At 39.5% G+C, this 20553-nt stretch overlaps 1 protein-coding gene across 1 annotated transcript; it reads right to left on the bottom strand.

Moving 5' to 3' along the window:
- Positions 1-1884: 1884 nt before the first annotated feature.
- Positions 1885-20070, bottom strand: LOC139719430 (putative ferric-chelate reductase 1). The gene is made up of 12 exons (XM_071630844.1): positions 20044-20070; positions 19541-19723; positions 17921-18022; positions 16344-16503; positions 14613-14723; positions 13243-13358; positions 11106-11201; positions 9225-9328; positions 8644-8702; positions 6839-6994; positions 5776-5852; positions 1885-2001 (listed from the first exon to the last, which is right to left on the bottom strand). The coding sequence occupies exons 1-12, from the start codon at positions 20068-20070 to the stop codon at positions 1885-1887; spliced, it is 1308 nt and encodes a 435-aa protein (XP_071486945.1).
- Between the last annotated feature and the right edge of the window lie 483 nt (positions 20071-20553).

Below are 20553 nucleotides of genomic sequence, written 5' to 3' on the forward strand. Positions count from 1 at the left end.
GCACTTTAATGACCCCAAACAGGGAGAAAGAAAGAATGGACAGATGCAGTAACGGCAGAGGGTGGGTTAAATGTTCAACATTTCCAATGTCACGAAAAAAGTGGAGTCATGTAAAATGGGGTTAGCATTGCATGGATATTGATAGTAAGAGTGAGTTCTGGGTTACTGCACCTCTCTCGTTGTTTGGTGTTGCCGGACGTCGGGGAATAAAAAATTTATCTAGAGGTCAGCAAGAGGGCAGCGCAGGGGAAGAAGAGACAATAAATATTCAAATGTTTAAAAATATAAAATAAAGGGAAAAAATACAATCAAATGGTTGCACCTAAATCCCTGCGATTACATCCATCCATCCCTGATTAACACCTATTTGATAGACATAGTGCACACAGCCAAAAGAAATGGTCTCTGACATAAATAATGGTACATGGGTTTAGAACAGACTGAATATTCCTGGCTTGAATTAAGTAATAGAAAGAAAGGTTGGGTACTCCAATGCTGAAGAGATAGAGAGGATGATTTTATTATCAATCAATAATCAGCTCCCACCACTGCAGGTAAAAAATGTTTGATGGAAAGATGTGATATATATGAGTTGGCATCTCGGTTTTCTTCAGCAGCAGTTGCATGGCATGTACAAAGTACTTCACTGAGCACTGGAAGTACTCAAAGCAAAGTTGCCCCCAAGTAGGCTCAACAAGCACACTTTTTTCATGGCATGAGTACCTGTGAATGCATCATGATGGATTGTGAATAAATACAAAGTCCAAAGTCCTGCACTCGAGAGATTGAGGAAAGCAATGCCCAATGACTTCTGACCGGTTGACCATGGCCCTGTTTTATGAAGAGTTAAAATTGATTATATGGTCGATTTCAACTGTAAGTCTATGGCAGCCTGTGTGGTAAGGAAATTTAGAATCAATTTTATCTTTTGATAAAACAGGGCCCTGATCTCATAAAATCAGTGTTTATCTAGTGAGCAATTTTATTTTCATTTTTTGTCTATATGACTATACAGATATGTATTTTAAAACATGAGAATACATAGTGCTTGATGTGTATCTGTGGCCCAAAGTATCTTCTTGATAAAGAGAGGCAAACGGCACGAGTTCTTTGTTCTAATATCAAGATACAAATGTTCATTGCGTTAAGTGAAGGCATCCTATTATGTTGACAAAATATTAACAAGGATATAGTGCTGTGAGAGAAAAAAAATACACAACGATGAAAGTTTAGTTTGTGTTTTCCTTTGGTCTCCCTTGTACTTTGGAATATATCAACTTTGCTGTAATCTATCATGAAATCTCCTCTATGTTGTTGTTGGTTTTTTTTTAAATCCTGAACAGAAATTGCAGAGTCTTTTTTTTTTCTTTCTTTATATTCATTTTAATAAATCCTGTTCTCCTAATGTTGGTGCAGAGACACAACGTATGACCTTCAATTTCACCAAACAATAGCACCTAAATTGGTACAGATATGCATTCATAATGAATGGGTCAACACTAGGTTTCTAAGGGCACTTTGAAATCTCACACCCGTAATGCTGCCTTAGTGGATAGAAAAAATCAGATCTTTAATACTTTGAGATTTAAGACATCACACATTTGTGAGCCAATGCGCAAAAAAAAAAAAAAAAATGTGAACAGAAACTTTACAACAAGTTTGCAAAATGCTTCAAGAAAGAATGAAACAAATGCACAAAAGGTGGGAAAAAGGAAGAAGAAGAAGCAGAAGGAAAAAAAAAAAAAACAGGCCACAGAAGTGCATTCAGCCCCAGAATTCATGTCAAGATGGTTGACAACATGATTATTAGAATGTACCAATAGAATGTATCTGGTCAAAGTGCAAAAAGTGGTTAAATATCAGATTAGACGAAGACAGAAAGAATCATTTTAATTGACTGAGAGCGGCCCGAGAGTTTTGATCCATTCTGAACTCGAGCTGGAGTTGGTACTGCACCTCTTGGGTGGTCTGGAAGGGTGATTCAGGGTGGCAGAAACTTCTCTACAGGAACAAGAACGAGGGGTGAAGGGAAAATAAGCAAAGCAAGAGAAAGCACAAAACAAAAAGAACAAAGATAATCAAAAGCCTGCAGAATGCCTAGGGAATTTAAAGTACACTGAACATTACAATAAGGTACAATATACAAAATATCCCAGAGCATGGCCGGCACAGCCGTGGGGGTCATGGGGGCTCGGGCCCCCACACTTTTTGTGCACCATACAAAGGAATACATAAGGTGTCATCACTTTGGGCCCCCACACTTTTTGCAACCTGGAAGTACGTAGGTGGCACTAAAATAGATATAGATAGAGATCTTGAAGTATGGCGGCGGTAAGGTTATGTATTTTTTTTCTGAAGACCTTTTTTTTTTTGTAACACCCGAAAATGGGAGGGGAGAGAACGAGCTGAGGACCTTTTTTTTTTGCTTGTCAGCTGAAGAAACCCGGAAGTGGACGGGGAGAAGAGATGAGCCGACGTGGTTTGTTTGTTTGTTTGTTTTTTGCTTGTTAGCTCATGAAACCCGGAAGTGGACCACCACACTTTTGAAAACGCTGCGCCGGCCCTGCAGAGTGCAACATTCTATTTATAATATCTCGCACACATACTCATGGGGGGGGGGGGGGGGGGGGTGGGGACTCACAAATAGCTAAAATCAATTTGAGGGAACACATTCCATCCCACACAATCAGCAATTGTACTGCAACTTTCATTTTGGTTTAAGAGCACAAACCAAATCTGTACACCTTTCTATGCTGTTTGACCTTCTACATATTTAAGCAGAAAAATGAGTATAGCGCTATCGGTGGAATGACTTGAACACTAACAAATTTGCAATCACTCTTTTCATTAAATACTAAATTAATCACAATTAAAATCAGAGTGTAGATTCTTCATTATTATTTCAAACTATACCATTTGTACATTAGAGTTTGAGGAGATAAGAAAACATAAAGTTATACACAGGAAAGAAATATATCAGTTAATTTGTGTATCCATTAAAAATTAACAGCTGGAATACTGTGAGCATGTGGTAAAATATGACATAAATTTAGTCAAGCCCATCTACATTACAGTGGGAAAAACAATCAAACAAACATTAACTTCAGTTCTTCTACGGCTATGCCCAAGTACTCACATTCTAGATTAAAACGAAAGAAATTTGAACATGCTGTACCAGGGCATCATCTCATTTCTCATACAAGGTAGATGAGATAACACGGAGACCTTCTCTTGCCTCATGCAACACCAGCCATTCTACTGGCATGCATGCCATACATGCCGTGCAAATGATATACTGGTCCAGACATTCATAGGAAAATAAGACTTTGTATATCTGGATGTTTGTGCCATTCTTTCTTGTTGTCACTGTCCGTTTTTGTTCACGTTTTCATACTAGATGTACATCATTACGTAACTGGAAATAGGCTGTATTTGTAGTTTGGCTATGCAGTCATCCTAAATGTATTCAAAGCTTCCCTGCACTTCCACTTCAATGTTACAATTCTTTAATTCTAGTGGCCAAATTTTACTCTTAAGGTAAATTTTCACTTGAGGCAGCCAAATCTTTAAAAAAAAGAAAAAAAGAAACATGTAGCACATAACAAATTGATAACAATTCATCATACACATATTGTGATAGTTATGACTAAATAGAATATCAATGAGTTGGGACACAGCTAATGTCGGACGGCTGCATTCATATTCTTGTTCTCCTGCTCAGTGCCAAGCAAATGATTGTGCAGTAGAATGGGTGCACAAGGTAAGGAGAGTTACAACATAAAACACAGACTATGGAACACTACAGTTTCTGATAGCAGTAACCTCTTATGTGACACTCATCTGTTATTTATTGAAAATGAATTTGCAAGCAATCATAGGGAGGAGCGTATCTGCAAGTTCAACAAAACACACGATTTTAGCCATGGCAGACAACTAGAGACATGAGATTATAGTTTTGACATATCCACTATGAACTACTACTATATAATTTACACACACACACAAACACACACACACACACACAAACACACAATGTTTTAACATACTAGCTAAGAATAAAGAATGACACTTAAGGTTGTTTATGTCGTGCCACACACTGACAATTTCTATCTACCCATAGACAACTTACTCTGTATTAATACACAATGTACTTGCTTGCATTTCTATTTAGGTTATTTCATATCACAAAAATGTAAAACTTTACCACAAATTTACATCATGGCTACTTCTGTGGGAAAGACTGGGAGTGGGGGCTTGAGACCAAAAAAAAACTACAAAATGTATTATACTCCCTTTGATCAGTCACGGTTTGAAATCAGTCTTGGATGGATGTGGCATGTAGACCAGTTAATAATTGTGCATATGTGCGCATTATTGAGCAATCCTAAGCATAAAATATTACTTGTACACAGGCTGAAAGAGGAGGGAGAAAAATATTATTGCTGTGATGCAACGCATGTGTGTTTAAAAGCTATTATTAGCAGAGAATGTCAATGGTGAGTTTAGGTGAATTAAGAAAGTTAAAACAGACATGAGCGCATTTAGAATTGTGCATTGTATATATTGGAATGATGTATGATGGTGTAACATGATCGTTCATATTATGCTGTTCACATGTATGTGAGTTTTGGGATACTGTTTCTGTAATGTATCCCACAGTATGAAGAAGTGTTGAAATATATTCCCACGGAATATGATCAACCAAATATGGTGAGACATAAGTGACCTATATGGATTTCACAAAACTGTAGAAAAAAATATCAAACTTTACATGTAATCCATACATTAAGACCATGAAATTAGACTATCATTCAAACCCTGATATCATGTGTGAGAAGATAAGATAAGGAACACATAACCAGATAGAAGTCGCCTGAAATGAACCTGAAAAGCTGAAACTAAGTATCAAACAAACAAAAAGTACCCCGAAATTTGTTTATAATAGAGATCCAGTGTAAATCATACTGGTGACATGTGGTGTTACTAGATACTGTACACACTACGGGATACGGAACTTATCGTGAAAAGAAAGATGCTATACAATTGTTAAAAATTGAAACATGCATAACCTGTATTGATATACATAGATATACTAATGTCCACCAATCACCAGGAAGCTACACATACATGCACAAAAATGAGAACTAGCACAAAGAGGCTAACATACACTGTATGTTTGTGTGAAAAAAAAAAAAATTCTGACAGAAATTTATTCCCAATATTCCACTAATACATAGAGAAAAAATTAATGGCTCATGCACTAATCAACCAGACAGACCCACAGTGCACATACCAGCGACACAAAAGCCATTAACATGTTGAAGTATGTATGAATCAGTGTAACATCAGATTAGTGTCTTTTAACACTATTTCCTCCATTTCAACTATAGAGGGAGTCCTTACTACATGACATCAAAGCAATTCAAGCTAAAGGCCCGAATTCACGAAGATGGTACAATCGACATGACCATTTCGTCGACGAAATGGCAGATTTCGTGACAAAATAGGCCATGCAACACTTGGCGCTCCATACAAAACTACGGTCTTTGTCCATGGTTTAAACCACGGACAAATAAAGATTGTACTACCTTCATGAATTCGGGCCATAGTGACTACAACCACTCTACCACTACTTGCACCCATAGAGTCCCACAAATGGTAAAATGTGATGCAATTGACTAACTACTCCCATACAAAGCCATCATTCACCAAGACACACTAGCTAAATGCAAGAGTTGGAAGAAGAGTTAGAGAGAGAGAGAGATGGATACTTACAGAAGGATTCTCTGAGGCGTCAGCAGGCTCTGGGGGGCCAGCGTCCTTACCACTCAGGGGAATGTCATCTGAACGACCTTTAGGGTCAGAAGACAATGCGTAATAACAATCATTTTTATTACCAATGACAACACAACTCTTTAGATACTATACATGTATACCATAATGTGTAATTTCAAAAAAGAAAAAGAAAAAGAATAAATGAATGGACACTGATTTAAACCTGCTTTGAACTATTTCAACCAATTCTGAAAAGACTAACGGCTACTAGTTCATTCATACTGCCTACGTTGTAGCCACAAATTCTGTCTTTGCACTTGTAGCAGAAGCACGTAAACACCATTTCATATGAATGAAATTCACCTACGCACTGTATGTGATGTTCACACAGTAGATGATGGGGCAACTGCACTACATCGTAAAGCATGACCTTGGATATCCCTTTTTATCAGCTTTGAATGTGCAGTATGTTTTATACTGAGCCTTAAACAGCATGAATCACCTAAACAACCAATCACCTTCAATGAGAATCAAATCAGACTGCCTTATTTTGCTAATTAAGTTCAGTCACAATTAGTATGAGACAATCTTGAAACAGTTTAAAGGGATGGTACAGTATTGGTGGAGATGAGAATTGGGCTTTTAACTTTTTGCGAGATACCAAGAAAACACTTATGATATAGTACAGAGCATACCATTTTAAGAGGAATTCAAAGTTTATTTGATAAAAATCGGGTTTGGAATGACTGAGACATCCAAAAACAAAGTAAAACAAAGTGATCGCAATGAACTGTGGGTCCCACACTTTATTAGAATCGCTCTTTTTTGAATATCTCAGCCATTTCAAAGCCAATTTTCATCAAATAAACGTTGAATTCCTCATAGAATTACGTGCCCTTTCATATTTCATAAGAGGTTTCTCATTATTTTACAAAAAAACTGTTAGAAACCTGAAATTAGGTCTCAACCAAAACTGTACGATCCCTTTAAGGCCAAGGAAGAGAGAAAACTTTTGCCAGTATGAACTGGGTAATCAAGTGAGAGAGAGAGAATAGGAACATACCTGCACTGTCAGAGACACAGCGAAGGATCTCAAACAAGATCCAGAGGAGAGTGTAGAAGCCGATATAGCCAATGAGGATCCAGAAGGTGTAAGTCTCTAGCCCCAGGAGGATGGTTGAATCATCAACAGGAGCCAGGGCCAGACCAATCGTTGTGACTGAAAAAGGCAAACAATAGACGGATGATAAAGTTTTCAGGGGAAGATCACCGTGATCTCTTTCTTCACATGTGTTGTGGGATGTGATAGAGGAGAGTGCTCTCAAAATGCTATCTATAATCACATTCACAAGACATTTATAATCTTTGAAGTTTTAATTTTCTCTGATTATTCTGTAGTTTTGAACGACTCCTGAAGACTAAATTTTCAAGAGAGCGTCCTACTCGATGATTAAACCACAGAACTAGAAGAAATATATACATGCAGCTCTAGCAATAAACCCGATGACGTGCTGCGATACAGTCCATGCAGTTGCATCAAGCTGTCTTTTAGTTTGTTGATTATCATGTCCACACGATGCTACACTACAAGTGGCGACGTCCCCTTGTGAATAGAGCATAGACCCTAAGATGTCTTGTTAGAGTGCTAACTTTCAAGAGCACCTACACAGAGTTAAACTACATTGTATGGGCTACTCATAGAGGATTGAAACTTTCAGCCTATCTTTTCGTTAAGTAATGTCACGTGGCCATAACTTAACTAAACTTGATCACTGTTGATTCCCCACTCCAGCAACCAAACAAACCAGAATCAAAAGGTCCTTTACTACAATCAACATCGCACATCAACGTTGCTAGGAGACTGCATTCATGACAGGGAGTATGTTTTTGCTCCTTTTTTTTCTATCTTTCTTTACAGCACATGAATTCATATTCCTATTGAACTTTGCGAGCTGACTTTACGGTGCAAAACAAAGTTTTGGTCTAAAGTTCAGTGACGTTTGATGATCCTCACTTTCCACTCTCACTCTTGTCATTTTATTCAAATAATTGTCTGGCATATTCTTTTTTTTTTTCAATCCGTTGTACAACATTTTATTGCTATTAGACTTTGAGAGCGAAAGTAATGGGCACGGGCTCAAATATGATACAGTTGAACCTCTCGTATCCCGACAAGTCGGGACCGGGGCTCATCCGGATAAGGGATTTGGCCGGATACGGGAGACTCAATACTTTATACATGTACATATACATACACATGTACTGATGTAGCCCATTGTAGTACCACATGAAGTAATGTGTATACTGCAACCTTTTCATTGTTACATTTGGGGATGTTTGGGGATGTTAAAATGTCTGAAGGTAAGCAATTTGGAAGGAAATTTGATCTAATGTATGTTAATCCTGTTGGAAGTAATATGTAATTCATGTGTGTTTGTGTAGCAGTTCTCAAGGAGTTGGGAATCCCCCTTTCCTCCCGTAATTATTCAAAAAAATCACGGGGAGATTGCCTCCGTATAATAGAGAGATCCGGATAAAGGGAGGCCGGATACGAGAGGTTCAACTGTACTTTAATTTCAATAACTATTACTGTATAGCCCTTTGACCTTCAAGTCAACTGTGTGTTGTTTTGTCATTAGTACTTTGCTCACTTTTGGTGCCAATGAAACTTGTGTCCTGGGCTTAACAAGTCATATTTATGAATGATCATTGAAATACAAGGATTTAAGACATCAAAATATTTTTCTGTTTAATGTTACGAAAACAGAAAGAAAACCTATGAAAACAGTTTTACCAGATTGTGTGCTTGTTTGTTAATCTTTAGTATCAAGAGAGTGGATCCCTTTCAAACTTGTAAATCATACTTACTTGCAAGGCTGTATCCCAGTAGACCTACTGCCCAATGGGCCCAGTTGAAGATTGGTCGACTGTATGGGCAGACAACACAACTTATTCATGTTAAAAGCAATCAAACTTTGCTGCATTTCTCTCTCATTTCTCTCCCCCTCTCTGTCTTATCCTCTATCATTTTCTTTCTCTCTCACACCTCTTTCTTTCTTTCTTTCTTTCGGTCTGTCTGTCTGTCTGTCTGTCTGTCTGTCTCTGTCTGTCTCTGTCTGTCTCTCTATCTCTGGAGATCACAAGAAGAGGTATTAGGAAGGCAAACCTTGGAAAATTGACAAATGGAAAAGTAATCATTTTGAGACATAAGATGCCCACTAAACCTTTAACAACAAAAAATGTTCAAATGACAATACAATATCCTGGGTGACATCAATCGTCTGCAATTTGCTCTAATGCTCTAGATTTCTTGCTTGCTTGATCCGAACTCTGACCAAACTCTGACCAAGTACATGTACATGGCGAGTGTGCTCTAGATGAAAACACAAATATTCAGGCATCCTAAATATGTTCTAAAGCATGACTATGTGCTTGTGAGATTGACTTACTATTCAGTGCCAGGGTGGGGTCTGAATATGGCCATGATGGGATTGATTACACCAAAGGCAGTGGCCAGAATACCGCAGATAGTGTGGGCGAATCTCCGTGGGGGCTGAAGACAAGATGGAAAGCATTAGACATTGGTATGACAAGAAGTTGTTGAATTGCACGACCCCAAAGATGGTCTTTGCTGAGATGATAACAAATATTTCAATTCAATTCAATTCAAATCAATTCTTATGCTGCATACACTGTATTAAGATCAAAACATACAATTTGATGTTCAGTATAAGTCATTTAATGTACGTTTTGCCATTATTTGTGGAGTAAAAGACCAAAATAAATAAATAGTTGTCTTCAGAATTACAATTCAACTTCAAGACGGAAATAGTTTTCCCTGCGTCTGACAAATTCAATCACGTAATGGAAATGGCTTCTTTTGTCTGCATTTTGATCACATGACAGAACAAGAGACCCGGGGGTCTCGTGCTCACCTGAGTATCGCAAGTTCACCTTCCAGGTATTCTTGCAGACTCTAAATTACCTGAGAACAATGTATGAAACATTGGGGCCGGGGCAGCTTTGAGAGCTGGAGGCATGGTGTCCATTTACATATGCCATCACTCTGGTAAAGATACCTGCCAAGTACATGCACATTGTACTTTATAGAAGGTTGGACTATGTAGCTTGGAAAAAAAAATACTTTAAGCTCCATAATCATTTCTGATTCTAGAGAAGAGCATTATTGAATATTCCTTAATTTAGGAGGTTTGGGCCCCCTGAAGCCCCCAAGGAAAGCATGCTGCCCATTCAAACACTTTGAGATCCTATGCCTCTAGGAATGCTACTTGCCAAGTTTGGTGAAAATCCATTACGTTGTTTTCAGCAAGAAGATGAAAATGCACAATTTAGGTCTGCATTTGGATCCCCCCTCCCGTTCCAGCAATGAACAAACTTGAAACAACAGTCATGACTGACTCATTGCATTAAATTAGCTCAATCACTTCTGGTTCTAGAGAAAATCATTAAAGATTCCTTACTGGGGGTGGGTTGGCCATTTGATGGAATTGAGATTCTATTTCCCTAAGGATGCAACTGCCAAGTTTGTGAAAATTCATCATGAGGTTTTCAAGAAGATGAAAATTTCCAATGTAGGCCCCCATCAGGACCCCTGCCCACCCCCTCCCCTAGGTCCCAAGGGGGGCACCCTTGATTCCAACATGAACAAACTTGAAACTACAGTCATCAATGAACTAACTCATAGTATCAAATTAGCTGTATCACTTCTGGTTCTAGAAAAGAAGATTTTTTAAGATTCCTTAATTTTGGGGGGTTTGGGCCCCCTTGGGGGCCCCCAGGTGGGGCATGGTGCCCATTTGAATAAACTGAGGTCCTATCCCCCTAGGGATGCTACCTGCCAAATTTGGTGAAAATCGGTCATGGGGTTCTCAAGAAGAAGATGGAAATGTAAAAAGCTAACGCACGACGGATGACGGACGCTGGATGCCGGACGAAGAGCGATCGCAATACAAACTGTAGCTCACTTAGGTGAGCTAAAAATCTACTAATAAATATTTACGAACAATAACTGCAACTCAACTTTTATCAAGAGAATTCTTTTCTGATTGCTTTCAAACTGTATGAGGACTTGAAATAAAGTAGGCGTGGATATGGAGACATCTATATTTAAGTCCATTGGTGCATTGCATTTTTAATTGGAATATATTGGGGGAAACGAAAGATTACCAAAAACTAAACAATTTTCTTGCTCTGAATTCCTCTTCACATAAGTGGACTTTGAATCTATATTCAGCCAGCATTTTATTTTACAAAACTTGCGGCACTGATGATAAAAAAAGAAAAAGAAGAAGAGAATAGAGTCTACCCACCTCATCTGAACCTATGATACCTCCTACGTGGACAAAAATGATGATGAAGCCAGCAATGAAGAGTACAAATGCAGACACCATACAGGTCCGATGTATCTGTCATGAGAAATATGTTGAGATTCATGAAATGGGGCAAGTCAATCTCATCCAAACCTTTACAGGAGTCATCTCAAATTGGGTTAATGATAAGGAAGATACATGTGAAACTTATGCTACTGTTAAATTCATACTCATAACCATCATCAAGGCCACAGGTTTACAACCCTACTTTGCAATGCATTCTGGGTAGCTGTGATATGACAGGAGCTTTTTAATCTTCTTTAATCTCCTTTCATCTTGAAATTAATCACAAGATAACCAAATCCCCCAGGCAGGCAGCAGTGCACAAACAACCACAGAATGCTGTCTGAGCAAACTAATGAAGTTACATACTCACTACCTATAGAGGGCGGACTATGTAAAACTTCTGTAATCATAAGGAGACATAGAAGTGCCCTTTTAATTGTCTTGGCATTAATATGCCTTTAATTAGGAGTGAGAATGCTTGGTAATGAGGAGACATCGTTGAGACGATGTAAGCTGTGAGAGTGTCTATGATGCTCAAGACTCATCATAGCAAAGACTTTACAAACATACATGTATCAACACAGTAATCACTGACGGACTTTGCTCTGCACGCTCCCAAAACAATTGTACAGGGAGTACTGGATGTCTGCACTCTTTGATTGCTCCTTGACTGCTAGTAAAGCTAGCAAGGAGTGCTGTTTGCCACGAGGAGCAAACCTAGTGCTCATTATGTGCACTCCCAGAGCAATTGTACAGGGTATGCAAGTAAGCAGTCTAGAACTTAACTTGCCTACACTGTAAAAGGGGAAATTTTCCCGGTGTTGTAATTTTTGCACATTTCGCGCAACCAGGAACTAATGTAAAAATGAAAGCACACAAACATTTTTGCTTGCCCTATGTTCCACGACTAGATGTCTTGCTTCCACAGAATTAAAAGCACATGAAACTCTTCTTCAACGAGCACAAAATATTAGCAGCACACAAATATCCACTTTTACAGTAACCTCTTTGGGGTAATTGGTTCCATGAAATTTGTTCCCACAACAATTGCTCCCATGAAGTATCGATCTGCATGCTATTAAGCCAAGCATGAATTCCACCCACGAACAAAACCCTGACCCTAATCCTAATCATCACATCAAACTAAACCTAAAACCCTATCACAACCCCAACCCTAACCCTAAGTCCTAGGAGATGATAAGTCAGGAGCAACTGCTGCAGGAACAAATGTCATGTTTATTTATTTATTTATTTATTTATTCATGGTTTAAAAAACAACTACCATGGCAGCCTAACAAGGCCGAATTGAGGTAGTTTATACAGTAATACAACATAACAAAACAATATCACATACAAATTGCTTATAAAAAATTAACTTACATTACGGAACAGATGCAATCATGTGATAACATCGTAACATTGCTTATTCATTTCATAACTCAATTTCCAAAGCACGGATATAACATTAAAAAACCGTCAGATATTAAAACATTCATGTAATACAAATAAGAACGGATACAATTACACTTTTGAACACACTCGACAGTTTTACACCTCACATAGAGCGTACACCTCCCTTTGGCAAAAACTTTGGCACATGCATCACATATTTTCATACACCCACACAAGCATATACATCTATATACTCCGCAATGCATATCGTAACCCAAATATATTGCGTTTGGGTATTATGTAATCGAGTCGTAAACGAATACCGGCGTTATGGACACACTTGCTTCTACACCCAAGCTGACAATGCATGTTTGCACCTTCCCTTTTTTAGCTCATTTAGAGTGTGTTTATAATCACATGATGTGGACTAGTGCACATGGTATGCATTCACAGGGTTGTACCTTTAAAAATGTTGCCAGGTAACACACTGGACAGTCACTGCCTTATTCAATGGGCCTGTCTTATGATAACAGAAGCTGCTATAGTACGACAACCTTTACACTGAGATTGCATTAGGATACTCTAACAAGGAAAAAACAAACAAACAAAAACAAGAACAAGGACAATGCAGTGTATGTCTGTACAAAGGAATTATGGCTAGTGGGTCCATGGAACTTACCGAAAACCAGACCTTCTCTCCACAGAGTGTGCTGTTGGGCCACATCGGCTTGAAGAAGCGAGCTACCGTGATGCCGATGCTGGCAAACCCCATCCAGGCAATGATCATGAGGCAACCTACATTGGTTCAACAAGATGAGAAGTCAGATAACACACTTGTCCTTCTACGACCATCAGATGGTCTGGGCCAGTACCGTATATAAAGAGAGTCTGGCCAACTCGTTTTCGGCTTATGAGTTTTGAAGGCTGTGATTGGTCAAGACTGGTCCCGTGATCTTCGGGGAGCCATGTTATTACCAAAGTGCACTCACACGCAGTACCCACTGTTAACTATCATTAATTTGGCTTGCTTTCCTTATGACGTCTGACCTTACTTGCTAACCCTCTAACACGTAATATACTAACTACACAATTTAGCAGTCATCCAAACTCTCTTTATATACATGTACTGCACTGGTTTGAGCACCATTAAAAATTCAACCTATCAATTTCTGGGGTACTTTTGCTGCCTAACTGATTGTTTTGTCCTTTAATATCAAATTGGTAACTCTAAAATTTACATTGTATAATTTTTGTTGGGGAAAGATTAGATGGAATTGATTAGATTTTAGTGTGCACAAAAACAGGGAAAAATTACATTGCCAATTTGAGAAAAAAACACTATATCAAATCTATTAATTTATGTTGCCATTTTGAGGATCAGCCATACATCAGCTGTTATTTATAATTTTCCAAGAGAATTACACTATAGTATGTGACCAGAATAGGGTTCAAATGAAAGAGAGCTCTTTCAGACACTAGAAACATCTCTCTCGTAATCATATATTATAAACCATGATTGTAATCTTGATTTGAGTTATGGAATGTTCAGACGCTCGGACGCAAAAAGAAAAAGCTCTTTCCAATGATAGAAAAATCTCTGTTGTAATCATGTTTATGAATCATGATTGTTATCTTGATTTACGCTTCGGAGGAACAAGCTTCATGACCTGTCAATCAAACTCACAAAGCGCTCACTAGCTCATGCAGGGCAGACATATTGCATTATGTTCCATGAGCTCTGCGGGCGTAAATAAAAATAAGGTCACAATAAGCTCCATCTCCTAAAATCATGATTTGGAGGTTGTCCTTTACGACAGGTTCAATATGAAAACATCTCCGGACCTCGATCTGTGAATCAGCATTCTAATATCGTGACTACAATAATTTGCTTTCAGAAGCAAGAAATATCTTGATTACAATCATGATTACCTGTACTACGGATTATGATAAAGACTACAAGAGAGATTTCTCTACCATCTGAATGGGGGATAGATTGGCAACTCATAACTGTTTCCTTCTGACCTTTGACCCCTGACGGAGCTTGCTTACCGTGGACTTGCATCAGAACTGGACTTTCCTCCTCTGATTCGGCGGAGAAGGTCTGGGCTAAGACAAGTTCTCCTGAAGTACAAAACATACTTCCATGGAACCCAAGGCCCCCTGTGCATCAAGAAGGAAAATATAACACGAAATTTTACTCCAAAATATTATGTAAGTTCTGTCATACAATACTGGATATCACACAATAAAGTGAAACTTAAGGCCGTGTCACAACTTTCCGGGCAAGCTACGCAGGCTTGTTGTGAGTAGGGATTTTCCAGCACACAGGAGAATTTTCCACGGATGGACAAGAATGCTTGCTAATTTCGCACTTTTGTCTTACCTGCTAGACGCATGCTACTTACCTTCTACTTGCGTGTATTCCGTGTGACCTGCGTGAGAGCTTTGAAACCGATCCACTTTTCGGTTACAAGGGACTTACAGGTACTGCAAAGTACCTGTGTTGGAGTTGCCTGCAAGGTGCTGCCGGTAAGGGTCTCCTACTGGTGTTCTGCGGGTAACTCTGCGAGCGAACCCCCAAGGTTCACTCGCAACAAGTTTTGAGCATGCTCAAGGCCTTGTCATACCGTATCTGGGGAAGTTTTGCAGCTTGACTTGTGGGGAAACAAATTTGCTACCCGGAGCTCTCTGCAGCTGGTCCAAACCTGACAGTACCAAGCGCGTATCTCGCCCGTAGTTGTCCGGAGGTGCGCATGCAAGTCCGATTTACCTGCAGCCAAGTTTTGAGCATGACCAAAACTTTTTCCAGGTGAGGTGCGGGGATTGCACGCAGAGGTCCACGCAGAACGCCAGTAGGAGGCCCTTACTTAGCGGCAGCACCTTGCAGGCAACTCCCACGCAGGTACTTCGCGGTCCCTGTATGCGGCTAAGATAATGACATTCTGAGGGACTTAATTGTGCCATTCCTTCAGAGGAATTCCTTCACTGAGTTGTCAACCCCACGTGCCTGGCACACAGGTCACACAGTATACCCGCAAGTAGAATTTAAGTAGACGCGTCCAGCAAGTAAGACACATGCACTGACTCGCCCAAATCCTTGTTCGCCCTCAGAAATTGTCCGGTATGCTGGAGTATCCCCACACACAACAAGCCCACGTAGCTTGCCTGGAAAGGTGTGACAGGGCCTAAACAAGGCTGCGGGTAAAAAGATTTGCGTGTGCACCTCCGGGCAACTACAGGTGAGATACGTGCTAGGTACTGTCATGTGCGGGTCATCTGCAGGGACCTCTGCGTAGTAAAAATTGTTCTTCACAAGTCGCACGCAAGGCTTGCCCGGAAAGGTGTGACACAGCCTTTAGTGAATTTGCACGAGATTAGACAGATGGCATCATATAAATGTGTATTATCATTTATTTTTTTAATCATTATCATTATCGTTATTATTATTATTATTATTATTGTTATCATTATTATTATTATCATTATTATTATTATCATTATTATTATTATCATTATTATTATCATTATCATTATCATTATCATTATCATTATCATTATTATTATTATTATTATTATTACTATTACTATTACTATTAATATTATTATTATTATTATTATTATTATTATTATTATTATTATTATTATCATTATCATTATCATAATCAATATCATCATCATCATCATCATTATTAACATTGGAGCATGCAGAGTCACTGTACACTGAAAGAATGTGGCGCACAGTTTCTGAAGTTGGTCAAAAGTTACAAAGATCAGACGTACCGTCAAACTCGTCGTCTTTAGCCATGATGAGATAGGATATGGTTTCGTTTCCGCTAACATCGTAAAATTCTGCATCCCCATCATTCAGAGACATGACGCGGCGAAACTGGCATCTTAGTTCCCCATCAACGACCTCTGCCTGAAAGTCGGGAACTCCTTTCTGTCGGGCAAAAGAAGAGATGGAACATGGAAGAGGTTCAAGAATTATCTTAATAGATGGTAAGAAAATAGAGCATACAGTACCTTTTATATTTTCCAAATGAAAATGATGCTACAAAGGATTTCATACCTCTTATCTCAGTTGCAAGTCACACCAAGTTATTATCACAATACATCTACAGCACAGACCTAAGCACACTGAAAGCAATTTCTAAACAGCTTATTTGGCTTATTTTGGTCTCCATGGGACCTATTTTTCAGCACTCTCTATTGGGCACTGGTATGCAGGCACAAACCCTTGTTGGTCATAGAGGAGTCTGTGCAAAGACTACTACATGCACCACTGCACTGGCAATGTAGCCTCTCCCAGGAAGAAGCTACAATACAGGGCCTATGTATGGGACAGTGCCAGTGGTGCATATAGTAGTCTTGGCACAGACTCCTTTACAACCAACAAGGGTTTACGCCTGCAAACTAATTGGGCACCACCACAATTTGCCCACATTATCATTTTCTCTCCCTTTGATGTATTCCTGTCAAGTTTGATCAAAATCCAGGGGACTAGTTTTCAAGAAGATGATGAAAACACGAAAAAGTAATACACAAGCTGCACACGTGGTGCCAGACAGGGAGTGCTTGCAATACCTTACTTGGGCCATTTAGCATATAAACAAAGGACCATATAAAATCAAAAAGCAAAATCAGAACTTTGTTCAAAAACTTGATAAGTGCAAATTCTACGCACACAAGTTCAAACTTCAAAAGAGCCTACAAACATGAACTTCAAAAAACAACAACAAACAAACAAACTACTTTTTGATCTGGGAAAGAATGGTTCACAGTTTGGGACCTTTTGGACCTCACAGGGCCACCTGGACCATCTGAACAACAATGCTTATCCTACCTCAACAAACGATTCATGACAAGTTTGGTCAAAATCTGAAGATGGATCTGAAGACACAAGTGTAAACAGCTTATGGATGATACAAAATGGACAATTTCATGACAGATAACACACACACACACACACACACACACACACACACACACACACACCCTCACACATGACAAGCAATGCCTTGCTTACTTGCCCGGGCCTCTGTTAACCCGTTCTTTACAAAAACCTGGTGGCTTGTGTATAAAGTCTACAGGATTTCAAAATTGAGTGTGGAACTGGTTAAGTGCAAATTTACGGCTGAAGAGGGCTACCTGTGGAGGTCTATTACAAATAGACTTACAAAGTACGTAGGCTTAGTAAACAAAGGTTCAGCAAATCGACTCAGAAAGAGGGCGTGCCCATGTGAACTGGATACGCCCAGTCCTAGCAAAAGAAGTCTGGCCTCACAAAAGATGGCAAAAATAGGGCGGGTAAATGGCATACTACCAGAAATGCTGCTTGTATGCTATAAATGTCTTACCAATGTACGTGGTTCTGCAGCCCTTCCCACAGCAGGTGTCCAGTATCGCCCAAAGGATGCTGTCCCTGCATCCAAGGTGCATGCATAGACGTCGCCACTCAACTACATGAAGTTATAGAGGGGAACAGAGACAGTAAGATAACCCTTCCATTCCAAAGAAATGAATCAATAACTCCCCATCAAAGCTGAGTGAACACAATCTCTCTGCTAGAGCTGTTGATGCTTTACTGGACTTATTACTGGCCAAGGTTGACAGGGTAGTGACGGGGTAATGTCCGGGTAATGCTAGGGCAGAATTTGGCAAAAGTTACAGCGACAACGTCAGAGCCACATTTGAGGGGACAGTTTTAACAGGCAGGGTGAAAAAAGATTACCCTGATGCTACCCGGACGTTTGATTTGATTTGATTTGAATTTATTTTCAGTTAAAAAGTCACATTACATATAATCATTGCATAAACAAAATAGTACATAAAATGAACAGAAAGATAGCCCTACTAAGCTATGTTTGTCATAACACAGCTGTTTTCCAGAGGGGTCCTAGAAATAACAATGTTGTGATACACCAAATTATAAAGACATGAATTACTAGCACATAATAATGAAGAGAATCGATAAGTCTTAAATCAAACCAAAAATTCAAGTTGCCGCACTAACTCTAGTTTGACAGACTCTGTTAAAGGGATGGTACAGTATTGGTGGAGATGAGAATTGGGCGTTTAACTTTTTGCGAGATACCAAGAAAACACTTATGAAATAGTACAGAGCATACCATTTTAAGAGGAATTCAAAGTTTATTTGATGAAAATCAGGTTTGGAATGACTGAAACATCCAAAAAAAAAGTAAAACAAAGCGATCGTAATAAAGTGTGGGTCCCACACTTGTTAGAATCGCTCTGTTTTGGATATCTCAGCCATTTCAAAACCAATTTTCATCAAATAAATGTTGAATTCCTCATGGAATCATTATGCTCTTTCATATTTCATAAGAGGTTTCTCATTATCTCACCAAAAAAATGTTAGAAACCTGAAATTAGGTCTCAACCAAAACTGTACGATCCCATTAAAATGGGGCTTCAGAGACCTTTTCAGAGCATAGACATGACAGCATGTGGTAAGAATGCAGTATATCTGTTTGTGCATTTCAAACCTAATCACCAAATAACAACACAGTGGCAGGACATCCCTGGCCTGAAGTTGTCACTGAAAAATACCACTTTAAAGGGGATGGCTAGTAACTGATCAGTGGGAATCAGTGGAAATGCTGGGGGATGATTGTTCAAATTCTTGTGGGATTCATTTAAGAGTACATTGTATGTCTATTGTGTGAAAATTATTTGCTTCAGAACGGTCTCATATTCAAGTAATGTGCAGTTTAATGCCCCGTCACTGTACAGGCATGCCAGCCTGGAACCATTAAACTGCCCATTACTTGAATATGAGACCATTCTGAAGCAAATACAATAACCACACAAGAATAGATATATAATGTTCTCTTAAATGAATCCCACAAGAACTGGAACAATCATCCCCCGGCATTTCCACTGATTCCCACTGATCAGTTACTATCCATCCCCTTTAAGCACAGTAATAAACCTCTACGGTGTACAAATATACTCACCATATTTTGAGTAGTAGTGATGCCAACGGCCACATAAGCAGAATTGCCCTCCACGCTCCCCCAAAGGGTAAAATTGATGGCATTCTCTTCCGGATCGGGGATCCAGGATACCCTCGTTCCAGCTGCTCCGTCACAGAAGAAGCAGCCCCGTACTTCATTGCAGCCTTCATCACTGAATGGATCCTATCACAAGAGATAAAACAAAGGGCTGAGAGAAACAGTGACATAAAGAGACAGTTCACACTCACATGCATCAAATTTACTCTACACAGATTCTTAACCCGTAGAGGACGGACTGATTTTGCTACAAACTGCATTTCCCATTATAAACACCAACCTGAGTACACACTCCAGACTAGTCTTAAACGGGTTAATAATCAGCTTCTGCACATCTCAGCCAAAGATTTCAAAGAAAAACATTGTGTGAAACTAGAGGAACGTTGTATAGTGACATTGACCCCGTTTACAGTGCGGGGCTGGGCCGAGCAGCGGCCGAGCCCGGCCTCAATTGCGGGGCCGTGCCCCGCCATTCTGTCCATTTACAGTGCCGGGCTTGGCCCAGGCTTTTAATTCAAACCTCCCAATATTTTGTTGTAGTGGCACTCTGCTTGTAAACAAACACAATTTGGCATAGTCTGGTTTCCAGACCCTTTGTCAAATGGATTCCGTGGCGACGAAGTCGCCGTTCGGCAAAGGCCTTCGCCGAAGGAAAAATCCTTTGCAGGACAAAACCACCTTTAAACTATACTAGTTTTCGACATTTAGCCAGACTAAATTTGGCACCGTATTTGGCCCAGTTTGTGTTTACACTGAGAAAAGGTCGGGCTCGGCCGCAGCTCGGCTGCGGCCAAGACCACCTCCCAATTTTGGCCCCGCATTTGGCCTTTTGCGCGTTTACACTGAAATAAGGGCCGGCCTTTTCGCTCATGTAAACGGGGTCATTGTCTCACTGTTATAAAAAAATTGCTATTATTTCACAGTCTTGTAAAGAAGTTAACCCATTCTCTACGGGA

Source organism: Diadema antillarum, unplaced genomic scaffold (genome assembly GCF_040938485.1).
Source record: "Diadema antillarum isolate AM-2024a unplaced genomic scaffold, OU_Dant_1.0 scf00000110, whole genome shotgun sequence".
Classification (NCBI taxonomy): Eukaryota; Metazoa; Echinodermata; class Echinoidea; order Diadematoida; family Diadematidae; genus Diadema; species Diadema antillarum.

What these genes read in the sequence shown, in the direction of transcription:
- LOC139719430 (XM_071630844.1), bottom strand. Translation starts at nt 20,070, where the DNA reads ATGGCGGGGCACGGCCCCGCAATTGAG. An exon ending in GGCACGGCCCCGCAATTGAG is followed by an intron (nt 19,724 to 20,043) that starts GCCGGGCTCGGC and finishes CTCTTGTGATAG; the next exon opens with GATCCATTCAGTGATGAAGG. An exon ending in ACGCCTCAGAGAATCCTTCT is followed by an intron (nt 2,002 to 5,775) that starts GTAAGTATCCAT and finishes TTGTTCCTGTAG; the next exon opens with AGAAGTTTCTGCCACCCTGA.